This window comes from Hippoglossus hippoglossus, chromosome 20 (genome assembly GCF_009819705.1).
Source record: "Hippoglossus hippoglossus isolate fHipHip1 chromosome 20, fHipHip1.pri, whole genome shotgun sequence".
In the NCBI taxonomy this organism is placed as follows: domain Eukaryota; kingdom Metazoa; phylum Chordata; class Actinopteri; order Pleuronectiformes; family Pleuronectidae; genus Hippoglossus; species Hippoglossus hippoglossus.
Window position 1 is genome coordinate 702,946 of NC_047170.1, and position 12,837 is coordinate 715,782.

Sequence of the window (12,837 nt, forward strand, 5' to 3'; positions counted from 1 at the left end):
CCCAAAAGCATCACAAAAGCAGAGAGTTCAGGTTATGTCACAACATGAAACAAACAATTGCAATGCTGAATCTAACTTGAACGAGAACAACACTGACATTCAATGCCCTTATATGGCCAACTTTTGACTTGTTCCTCTTCAGTCATTTTTTGAAAACTCCCCTGCCTCCCAGCGTAGGGCCATGGCACTCTTGCGTCTTCCTCCTGTGAAGACTTCTGGAAACTGGGGGAAAGAACAACTGATTATTTACCAAGTTACAAGGTTTACATGTTTTTTTGTGGGTAAATTAAGACAGGGTGCACCAATCAGATGTATGCAAATTTAAATAATAAATACATGTAATGCACTTTTTTCATTAGGTAGATACATTTTAGGTATGTGAGATTTCGAACAAGAAAGTGTTGGAGAATAAACTTACTCTGTGATCACAGGATAAAGCAGACCGATCCATCCTGTAGGCTGTTTTCATTGGTGATGATGGAGAGGACTTGCACTTCAATGGTACATCAGCTAAAACAGTCAAACATCATCATTAGCTTAAATCTATTGACACACAAAGGTAAAAGTAGAAATAGCTTTCTATGGTCAGTGTTTTGCTGACATACCTGAAGTGTCAAATGCCAAAGTGTCCATGTGATTTGACAAAATTCTTTCTGTATTCAACCTGTCTTTGCCATACAGGTCGGACCTCTCTTTCTTCAGATCCTCCTCCCTCTGCTTGACCAACTTAATCTCTTCATCCACAAATGATGTTGTACTTCTTGAACGCAGCTTGAAAAAGGGGTTGTTCAGGAAAGTTTTTTCCTGAGGATGTTCATAGACTTTGTTGAGAGAGAAGTCTGAGGCACTTCGAATAATCAGATTGGTTGTCTCTAGGATGATGAGGTTTGATCTGTTGTCCTCAGAACGCCACTCACCAGGCCGAGGTACCACATTGTCTTTGCCATATCTGGGGCTTGGGGTAAAATCATTGCTGGGGTCGAGTATGATAACATTATTTGCAGATACTTCATGTTTCAGTGGTTCCTTAGTAGGTGAGGAAGTGATGATGAAGGATGGTGTAAGTGGAGTGCTAATGGATCTGGGCATACTTCGTGATGGAGCACAATCAGTTGATTTGCCCATCCTGGAGAGACCCCTCTCTCTCCTGAAGTTTTCCTCCCTCTCCATTGATATACGAATCTCCCTTTCAATTGGTGTTTCTGGGTCATCGTAAGTAGACCTGTAACTGGAATCATCCAGGCCAGAGTCCTCTGAGCAAGGGCTGAATTGGGTGTGAGGATAATCCCCAACCAGATTCAAGCTCTCAAGATCATGTGTTTTCTTCTGAGTTCTTTCAATGTTGCGGACTGGAGTGTACATGAAGCTGTGGCTGCCATGGAAGCTGGGCTGCTTGGTTGTAGGTATAACAATCTGGTTTTTGGTGTGCTCCTCCATTTCCCGCCACTGTTTACGTGTCAGTTGGAAGTCCACGTGCTCTGTGCTAACATTCTCACTCTTAGTCTCCTGTATCACACAGAAGTCTTTTGGTAGCTTCTTGTTTTGATCAGCATTAATGTGCTGCTGATGGGTGTTGTGGTTGTGATTGGCGTCTCTGCCATTTTCACTCTCATCTTCAGAGATTTTGGACAGACTTTGTGTGCCTAACGGGTTATATTTAACCTCTTGTGTAGAAGCAGGAAATGGAATTATATCTTCAGGTTGTTCAATAACTTCTTCCACTTGTGGATCCTCAAAACAGGCCTCTTCCATGTTGTCTTGTTCTTCAAAGTCTGCCACATCAACTTTTTGCACAAAGAGCTCCTGGGCACTCAGCTGAAGACCGTCCAAATATGAGTCATCATCTTCTTTATTTATGGAAGAGGAGAATATTGTTCTCCATTTGTCATCTGTGTCACTATCAGAGGAAGCCGCTGCAATTTCAACTCTCAAGCATTCATCAATTTCATCAGGGTCAAGGTCATGGCAGGATTCATTGGACATATCTGACATTGCCTCTTCTCTAATGCAGTGCTCCAATATTGACTCCTCTGTAATGGGTGGATCAAAAAGGATTTCATGGGCCACGGGGTCTTCTTCCGTGTTCACTGGCAGATTTTTAAAGCAATAATCTTTCTGTTTAAAGTCATTATCATCAGCCTCGGGCTCTGGCTCACTGTATAACTCTAGCTCAGGGTCTTGCTCTGGCTCGGGGTATGATTCTAGGTCAGGATCTAGCTCAGGCTCAGGGTATTGCCCCACTTCAAGGTTTTCCTCAGGTTCAGAATATTGCCCCACTTCAAGGTTGTCCTCAGGTTCAGAATATTGCCCCACTTCAAGGTTGTCCTCCTGCTCAAGGTATTTCCCCACTTCAAGGTTGGTGTCAGGCTCAGGGTAATGCTCCACCTCAAGGTTTTTCTCAGGCTCAGGGTATTGCTCTGGTTTAGGGTTTTGTTCTGGCTCAGGGTATTGCTCAGGTTCAGGGTCTAGCACTTTCTCATGGTATTGCTCTGGTTTGGGGTCTTGCTCTGGATGCTGCTGCAACTCAGGGACCTGTTCTTGCTCAGGATCTTTTTCTTGCTCAGGATCTTTTTCTTGCTCAGGAACTTCTTCTTGCTCAGGGTCCTGTTCTGGCGTGTCCTCTCTCTTACGATGGGCCTCATTCTCATAAACACTATCAGCACTGGATGGTGTGTCAGACACAGATGAAGTGATTGACTCATTTCTGTTAAGTTCTTCATGCCCGGATTCTGATATCAAAACTTCCTTTTGATCTAGACAAGGCATTTCAGCGCAAATGTCGGTCTCAGAGCAGTCAGATTTGTCAGTGTCAATTCTTCCAGTTTGCAGGTCAGTCAATAATGTGCCAAGTATCGCCTTTTCCCCTGGGGAATCTGATGAGTTTCTCTCTAAACAAACTTCATCATCTGTACTGAAATCCTTCCCCTGTTCAGGTGAATCAGCCACAGCGACCTCCATTTCACAGTCTATTGGCTGCTCGGATTGTTCAGTGGTTTCCATGGAGACAGAGAAGGAGTTGCAATTCTTAGTTGTGCTGCAACCTTCGTTTAGTTCTTTTCCATCTGCCTCTCTGTCCATCAAAGCAGCTTTCTGAGAAAAGAGAGAAAAAGGAAAGAGACATTCATTTTCTGAGTGGGAGCAAGGGAATGGTTTCTGTATCATTGCCAAATGTTGGGCACTTCTCTACATATTAATCAATGTAGTGTTTTCATTGTATTCTTACTTCACCCTGGTATTATTTGCAATACCCTCAACTCTGTCTTTCTCTTGTGTCTCTGTATTTATGTGTTCACCTAATGACAAACAGGTCTTCACATTTGCCTGTGTGACAACAAGAGTCAGAATCAGCACTATACAAATTAAATTGAATTGAAACTATCATGTGAAGAGTTCGAAGCTGATGACTTTTACTAAGCCACAGAATGATGAGCCAGGATTATTATATGGATTATTTTTCAATATTGCACTCTATGCAACCCAGCAAATTACAGAATTTAGTCCAGCATACCTTGATTAAATTTACATGAATTAAGAATACAGTGAATCCAATAATACTGTTGTGGTTTATATGATTTGTCAGACAGAAGGTACTATTTGTTGCTGTGTCTTTGTCCCCACAGAACTCATTAGAGTGGTCATCATCTTTATTGTCATCATTAACACCACAGACAGTAATGGTTTACTAACAGTCCTGGATGTTATTGTGACTTTACAGCCAATGTGATTGTAGCACACTCTCTAGAACAATTCCTGAAGTGCAATAAGCACACTTAAGATGTCCAAGGATGGCCCTTGAATGTTCTGTGCCAGGCGTAGAAACAAATTCAGGCAAATCTGTGGAGGGATGGGCTGTGATGACGACAGTAGTAGTGTGTGTGTGTGTGTGTGTGTGTGTGTGTGTGTGTGTGTGTGTGTGTGTGTGTGTGATTGGTGTTTCTATGTTGTTTATACTTTTTTGTGCTGAGTGAATGTGTCCCTAATTAGGTTATGTGTAGAAAGAGAGAAAGAAAGCACGTTAAAATCAGCTGAATCAGATGGCATTATACAGAATCTGTTCTTATGTAAGACTGCAGGTCTGCCTCCCACACACTGGTAAAGTGTCCCTGCAAGATGATTAGCTGAGCCCCACAATTTCTGTGTGACACACACACACACACACACACACACACACACGCCATTATTGAATACATTCATACAAGATACACTCTATAAAATGTCCCTTCTGAAACTGGTGCATTCGATGTGTGTCCTTGCATCATCTCAGTAGGAAAGAGGAGGAGAGAAATAGAAACACAAACCCACAGAGTCTTTTTTTGGATAATGCCACTCTCGGATGGCAAAGTCTGAAATTTCTAAATTGTATATTTATTACATTTTATCTATAGCACTTTGGGAGTATTAACAGTAGTAAATGCATTCACATTTGGTGCTTTCGTGAGTATTTGAGGCAGCAGGATGATGCAGGAGGAATGAGTCAAAATAAACCACAGTGTTAGGTTTAGCATGTGTATTTAAACTTCTAGAAAATGGAGCTCTGGGACAGTGTCCTCACTGTAGATGGTACTTCTTATTTTATAGTTATTAGGAGGTGTTGTTAGTATGAAGGTCAAAATAGAAGACCATTGACAGTGGATTGGTTGATTCCTTTGCTTCAGTTTTTGAGCAGAGTGTCAGCTAAGCAGTGAAAATAAAGTATTCTCAGAAGAATCAGTTGTGAAGCAGGAAATTATTCCCCATCATTTGATATCATATTATCACTGATGTCTTGAAGAAGCCACAAAAAATCTGAAAATGATACATTTCTTGAGGTATCTTTGCAACACAATCTACATCTTTTTATGTTAACTGTTTAAATGGCATCATGACAACGCCATTATGAAATGGCATAATTACAATATAAAGTTAGCTTTGCCTGGTACGGGTGCATACAGTGCATGTAAGGTATGCATCATACCATCATCATATGTTTGCACTGTATATATGTAGATTATGTGGTTGATTCAAATTAACAATATTTCTGCCCTGAACAGTGAACCGTATGTGCCCGACATCACCATAAGTCATGATTCCTTATGGAGTCATCACAAAACATGGTTAACACATTTAAGAAAGTCAACATTTATGATTACAATGTAATTCTGAATGCAGTCAATCAGTATCTGCTCAAAGACCACATACAAGTATCATTTCAAAGGTTGAATACTGTGACTGCAGCATCATCCTCAATATATGACCATCTAATAGTTAAAGAACAAAGTCTGTTCAAGATAAGTGAAGCCCTGGATAGATAGAAAGTTGACATGGATACTATGATGCAGAGCTTGAGATGTCAGTTATACACACTGCATGTAAAAAGTTCCTTTGCTTATCAGATCTTAAAATTAGTGCTGCAGGTGCCTCATCACAACCACAGAACACTTTTATGATGGTGTAGTTACTGTGAGCAGATTTTGCGTCACAACATTTAATATTTAAGCTTATAATCAGCAAAGAATATGTTTTCTGAAACACACAATTATTTAACAAGTTTTCCAATTATGTAACATATTTTTACCTGTGAATTAAGTAGTGAGTGACCATGACTGTGAAATTCTTGAGTAAATAATTGGTAAAAGTATTGGTATTTGTGTTGCTGTTGCATACACTGACAGGCAGAAGGCTTTGATTGAATCCACACCACACTGCAGCTGAGGTCATGTGTTGATGTGTGTCACGCCAGCGGCTCGACAGGGCCTGTGGGCTCTTTTCACTTCAAAGCTCAAAGTATTTAACAGGATACTCACGGCTGCTGACTCCAAACATCAAATGCTGGTCCACTGTCCACCAACTTTCTAATCCTTTTGCCTTCCTCTTTTTACACATCTCTCTTTAGAACAGATACAGTAGGCACATTCCTGACATCAAGCCTGCTCCTGCATAATGTGAGTCAACCAGAGACTGACCTCAGTGTTTGAGCTGCACTGGCTGTTATGAGGATGCTCAAATCGCTCAACAATTAATGTGTGAATAAGCAGGGTGCCAGGGAATGAACAGTGTAGAATGTCCTGCTTCATGAATGATGTAGCAGCTTTACAGCAGCACCACGGACTATCTATGCAACACAACACCTACTAAATATGACACCATACAGTCACTTTATTTTCACACATATATTTATGTCATGTCCAATTGCTAGGAAATGACAAATCAAAAAAATATATAAAAATAACAAGTTTAACAGCATGTTACAATAGTATATTGTGTGTAAATAGTATAGTACTGTCCTCAATATGGACCTGTATGAACAAAACCCTCCACTATTATCAATGAAGCTCATTATCACCATTCTATTCAGCACTAAAGTTACAATTGTAAAGAATAAGTGTATACAATAGCCAGATGAATACCACATGATCATGGAGAGGTGCATGTGGGAAACTATCAACTCAATCAACTGCACTATACTTAATTCTTTCCATTTAAAGGGGACATATCATGCAAATTCCACTTTGTTAGTGCTTCTACAGGTTAATGTGGGTATCTGGCATGTCTACCAACCCAAAAACTGTGGGGAAAAAACACTCGCGCGTTTTGTTATAGTTCCTCTAAGTCAGAAACGTCATGCTTGAGTGACTCGAATGAGCTTCCTGTGTATTGTGTCGTAACAATACACTGGAAGTCTCCCTACATGGCTTGGCCCACCCCCCACCTCATCCCCCCCGCCCCCCCACACTCGTTACGCCGGGTTTACACCGGACGCAGCGAGGCTGCGAGGCAGCGCAGCGCCGTTCCCAAGCGCGCAGCCGCCTGGCTGTTCACACGGGACGAGCATTTCTCCGCTGGTCAGCCCGCGATTCACTCACATGTGGCATTTGTCTGGATCGTTGGGACTGGGAGGCTGCAGCAGTTGCTCGGGCGTGACCGCTCGCTCTCCTGGAATTTGTGTCAACACCACACAGCCAGCAGTGTGGAAGACTTCCGCAGTGTTCAGCACTACTGTAACACTGGCACAAACACACAGAGCCCCCCCACCCCGTTATGCCGGGTTTACACCGGACGCGGAAGCGCCGCTGCGAGGCAGCGCAGCGCCGTTCTCAAGCGCGCAGCCACCTGGCTGTTCACACGGGACGTGCATTTCTCCGCTGGTCAGCCCCATAGACTGTATATATAAGGTCAGCCCGCGATTCTGCTTTCTCCGCTTGTTGTTGTACCTGTTGAATGTCGGGGTTCGGGGGTAAATGATGGTCTTCATAGCCCCCGCCCCCCCCCCCTCTCTTTCTCTCTCTGTCTGTCTGCTTGTGTGCTTGTAGTGGATGGGCAGAGGGGGACATTTAATTATGTGATTGGGAAAATTAAAACTCCAGGACAACAGAAGGGGAATACAAAGTATGGGATGCATATTTGATAATTTATATCATATAAAATATGTAATTTATATCGTTTAAAATCATGGGGGAAGAGGGGGGAGGGGGGAGCTGGCTCATTAGCATTTAAAGGAACAGGCACTCAAAACAGGTCACTCTGTGGAGGGCTGTTTTAGACAGGGTAAAAAGGGTGCTGTTTTATATGATCCTTGTGGTATTTTGACCAAAGTATGTTACAGACATTTCATTAAGACCCCAAGGAACCATATCAACTTGTGGTAAAATGGGCATGCTATGTCCCCTTTAAATTTTCATCGGCATAAAAAGAGAATTAAACTGTAGAGCACCAACTTCTTTTACAAAAAAGCAGACAAATTAGCTGTCAGAAGTTATTTTGATAAATGAAGAAAATAATACATTTAGAAAATAAAAATATAGCCGCCAATGATGTGTCATCAGAACACCACTGTCAACATTGCAGGGGTGTACACATGACTGGGAAAGTGTTGAGTAAAGCATGCAGGTGCAACACACTGTTATTGGCTGCACTGAACCAGTGTGTAGAAGACAGTTGTAGTAGAAACTGGTTTCACATATGAGCTGAACAACATTGCAGTTTTCTTTAAGTGCTAATGTCTGTCATTTACTGGCCTTCTTGATAATGTACATCCCAGACCTTACACATCAATTCTGCCTGGCCTGAAGTATGGCAATGACACTGTACTTCCATTTAAAAATAAAAACAATCCCATAAGTTGTTTGTGCAAGCAGCGTTTTACAACCTATGATTTTATTGTCAAGTTTCAGCAAATGCTCCAAAACAACATGCCCTCAAGTGACAGAGCCCTCTAGTTGCTTTTGTAGAGACAACAAAACACATGAGGAAGTTAGGGTATGTTGTTCAAGCCACAAACTCTACCCAAGGAGGACGTTGGGGTGGAAGTGGGAGTCAAATGTCTTATGGATATATGATGAAACATGACTCAGCATGCCAACGGCCTTTTTTTTGGTGTTCAGAAATCTATTTTGGTTGATAAGAAAATCACTGTATTCATTCTGTAAACTTTCCTCCAGCTGCTGTTTAGGAAAGTTCTTGCTAAAATGATGAAGTGACTGTTTGTTTAAACCAATTTGTTATTTAGACATTTGTTTTATTTTCATCTGCAACGAATCAGCAGCACTCCCTGCAGCAGTGGAAGTTTTTAATAACGCTCACACACATACAATCCCACGCCTACAAGGACACGTGTATGCGACAGACTAAGCGCCATGGTAACCATCAACAGGCCTGACACTTGGCACTGCTCAGCTGAGGCCTTGTCCACCTCCCCCTCACCATCTCGTCAGCAGACTCTTAAATGTGATGTGAAAGAAGAGCTCCGTTAAAGTTGCATGTGGTGGTAACAGTTTGGCAGACTGAAGCTATGCAGCTATGATGCTGTTTCGATCTGCATCGATTTCAGGTGATCTGACCACACATGGACAGCTCTCAGCTTCAAGATTAATTGAGGACAGATTTGAGATCCGATCATTTAGATCACATTCGGAGGTGATCTGCGACACATGTGGGCCACAGTGACATTCTACTTTTCCTCAGGAAAACCCATCAAGTTTTTCCCTTAGAAATGCAACAGCACATAAGTGATGAAATGAAAATGATTTGAACAAATGGAGCGACGCCTGCGAGCTAGTTCAGGCAGCCAACTCATGCAGTGGTGAGTTATGGCTTAAAGATGATTTTAATATTCAACGAATCTTCCTCTGTCTCACTGTTCTTTGTCATATCTTTTCACCAATAAAAATATAAAATGTAATGTAATGTAACCATTATCAGCTTCCATACTGACCAAGCTTTATATCACCATTTTTTCATATTGTTTTATTCTTTTATAGCAGTTTTGTGAGGAAAAAAAATGCTTGCAGTGCAATGGTGAACATTCTCTACAGACTGCAGGTTATAAATCCATCTTTTTAGAAATCAAGCCTTAGAGCTTTATTGGAGTGTTGAAATTATCCCTCACCCAAAGGCCGCCATAATCCCCAAATTCCTTAACAAATTGAGCACAATTTTAAAGTTACGTTGTAGTGGTAAGTTTTCAAAATGTCTTTCATCCAGTTATTAAATAACCAGTAATGTTTTCCACTGTGCAATTGATTATTTCTCTCTACCAGAGAACTCTATTGATGTCAAAAAAACTAATTAATTAAAAAGACATCACAGAGCTAAACTGTTGTACTGGCTGTCGTGTTCCTTCATTACCATTAACATGCACATGGTACTGTAGTTTGACTTGACTGAATCACACTACACCCTGCTGCCCCAAATATCAAATGTGTAATCCACCTCTAAAAATAGTCCCAGATGACTTCCTCCTGTTTGAGTAATGCTTGTTGGAAACCAGCTGTTTTAGGAAATGTTGGACTTTTTAAGAAATAGAACTATAATCCTCTTTTTTGTCTTTAGTAGGAAAACAGCTGTTTTGGGACTGAGATCCACAACGTAGAGACGCCACCAGCTATAGACACACATTGTTGGTCATGGTGTTTTCATAGAAGTTTCTGACACTAAAAATATTTATTTTAATTTGTATCCATAAACCTGAAATGGTATACCCCATGTACCTCCTTTAAAGGGCGAGAGACAGAAGTAGATTTAGATTTAGTTTCTGTCATGTGCACTATATATTGTTGAAATGATTTTTCTCAAAATTAATTAGAGCAATCAAATACGTTTTTTTTAAAAAATGTTTTGCTTGTACATTAAATTCCTCTTTAACCTACGAGGGCAGTTCCTCCAACAAACCGTAGAGCTATAAGTCTTACCTACCATCATCATGTCGTAGATCATCCACACAGAAATCATATCCAGAGAACAGCTTCCAAATATCAGACAGAAGCTAACCACACAGATACTGCTATACTGTCCGTATGGTGATGCTTTGATGGAATGATGAAGTGCTTTGTGTGGAGAGTTGTGTTAAATACACACACACACACACACACACACACACACACACACACACACACACACACACACACACACACACACACACACACACACACACACACACAAAAACACAGGAGTATTGGCAGAACTGTCATTAAGATGAGCCTGAGTGGAGATGGGGCACCCTGAGGCTGTTTTCTAATGGCAGACACACACTGTGCGTCAATCCCGAACAAAAGTGTTAGTTCCATCTAACGATGAGGGTCATAACTAGATCCAATAAAAAAAAGAGTACTACTGTTTTGAAACTTTACAACTAATTACCTAATGACATTTTCACAAACAAGCAAGTTGGGAGAAACAGTTTAAAGAGGAGGCTGACCACCAAACAAAGAGAGTTCCAGTTTCCTGTAGGTCCATCAGTGTTAATATCTGTGCGATTGTGAAATCAAGATGGACTTTGTGGCTCTATTAGGGAGCCAAACTGGCTCTACTCCTTTCTGACAGCCATCCAATGTATTTGGCAGGACTACAACAGCGGAGCCGCTACCCTATAGTCCCAAAAACACAAAAGTCTGTTCCTAGCTGACTGACAGACTGACTGATTTGCTTACTGACTAATCACTGAAGTGTCAGCACAGACACTTCATCATCTGTCATAGATTTTGTGGGGCGTTCAAGGCTCATGCAAAGTCTGGGCTTAATTTACATTGGTTGGATATCAAACGTGGTGGTTGGGGATTGACCCGATCATGGTTGGTGATTGGGTACAGGCCTGTGACTTTTGGATTATTCAGTCCCATGCTCCAAACCCTAGCCACTAATCAGAGTGTCACTCCCGTTGATCCAATCGACTAACACAAAGAAAACCAATCCAATAAAAAGACTTAGTACTTGTTTGGGCCTATGGGTTAGGATTTGTGTAGTCTAAGCTTTATTGTGTGAGTAAAATAAATTTGCACTTATGCCTGTAGTTGCTGGTGGTAACACAGAATTCTGGGTCCAGTAAAGACATCGACTGTGTTGTGAAGCTGAAGCAGAAATTCTGCACAAGTAGTGACTTAATACATTATTTTGTTGGAATGAAGCCATATTCATGCACTCCAGAATACAGTTATCCACAGATATATATTAAATTAAAAATCGTCCATATTCATATAAAAAAGAAACTTGATTTCTGTAATTTGTAACTAAAATAACACAAAGTACCTTCTAAAAGTCTGAATACGTTGGTTTCCATATCTGAATTTCAATATTTGTAAAAGTATGCCCCATTCACTCTGTGAGAGAACGCTCTGTTCTTTCTGTCTTTCCTTATTCGTTGTCTCACTGTGCTGTCAGCCTGCTTCAGTGCCGTTACACTGAGAAGAGGCATCCCAGTTGCTTCCATCACTGCTGCAGTTATAAAGACACAGCCACACTTCCACTTAAATCTGAGAGAAACAAATAACCTTGAAATGGATCACCTCTTGTACTAGTGGAAGCAGGGGAAGCCTAATGTGCATGACGCCTATGTGTGCTATGTTACATGACACATGAATAAGGCATCTTTCAGTGTTTTTTTTTAATTCAACTGGATGTGAACAGCCTCTCCCCTTTGATGTACTAGGCAACAGCAATAATTTCTGATCTGATTTTAGTCCATCCATATTATAACAGGTGGGTTTTGGAATTCTATTCTACTATTAAAAACAATAACTTCAATGAGTGTGTTTACCCTCCATTATAACACTGCTTTCTTCTTCATTCTGAATAAATATATTCAGAATAAAACCAGATGAAAATATGTGGGCTGTCAGGACTTTATATTCCTTCAAAGCAGCAGAAACTGAGAGAGAAACATTATTGTCTCATTATTCCCTCACTCACACACCCCCACACACACCCCCCCACACACACACACACACACACACACACACACACACACACACACACACACACACACACACACACTGGTGTTCACATAGAAGCCACTCTTGAATGCAGATGATGGCCTGACTGTGCTCCCTCCCTGTACTTCATCCTCAGTGTCAAGAGCTGTAATGCATGATGAGCCTGTCAAACCGATAGAAAAACAATTCTGCTGTGGGCTAATAACTTAATCTGTGTGTGTGTGTGTGTATGTGTGTGTGTGTGTGTGTGTGTGTGTGTGTGTGTGTGTGTGTGTGTGTGTGTGTGTGTGTGTGTGTGTAAACAGGCACTGACACATGTAAGAGTTGTCATTACTGGTTGTGAACACATTGAAAACACTGATTTCATTCCTCTCTATACACTAAGAATTCACATGCCATTATTGCAGCGGATTGTGCAAGACACCTGCTGGGTTAACTGCAAATAAAATACCATACTAGCAATTAAGAAATACACACCATCAATATTTTCTCTGTGTCTAAAGACATCTCTATCCAAAAATATCAGTGTGGCACACTGCACTGTGAGACATGTTCCTCCATTAGCATGCAAACACATATTGTAGATTATTTTGAATCCCACATACACTGCTCTGCTGCCAGGAAAAAAACACTAAAGCACAAAATGAGCAAAATC

The 12,837-nt window shown here is 41.1% G+C and overlaps 1 protein-coding gene across 4 annotated transcripts in view; it reads right to left on the bottom strand.

The window, feature by feature from the left end:
- Positions 1–12,837, bottom strand: part of palmdb (palmdelphin b) — a 39,400-nt gene continuing 26,563 nt past the window's right edge. For 2 of the 4 annotated variants that reach the window (XM_034571797.1, XM_034571799.1), the window contains 4 exons: positions 2,427–3,090; positions 606–2,300; positions 419–510; positions 1–222 (listed from right to left, as the gene is read on the bottom strand). In XM_034571797.1, coding sequence (XP_034427688.1) covers positions 139–222; positions 419–510; positions 606–2,300; positions 2,427–3,090 — 2,535 coding nt within the window. In that variant the 3' untranslated portion in view covers positions 1–138. Of the gene's footprint in view, positions 223–418; positions 511–605; positions 3,091–12,837 lie in introns of all 4 variants that reach the window. The other 2 variants (XM_034571796.1, XM_034571798.1) reach the window with 1 other exon arrangement.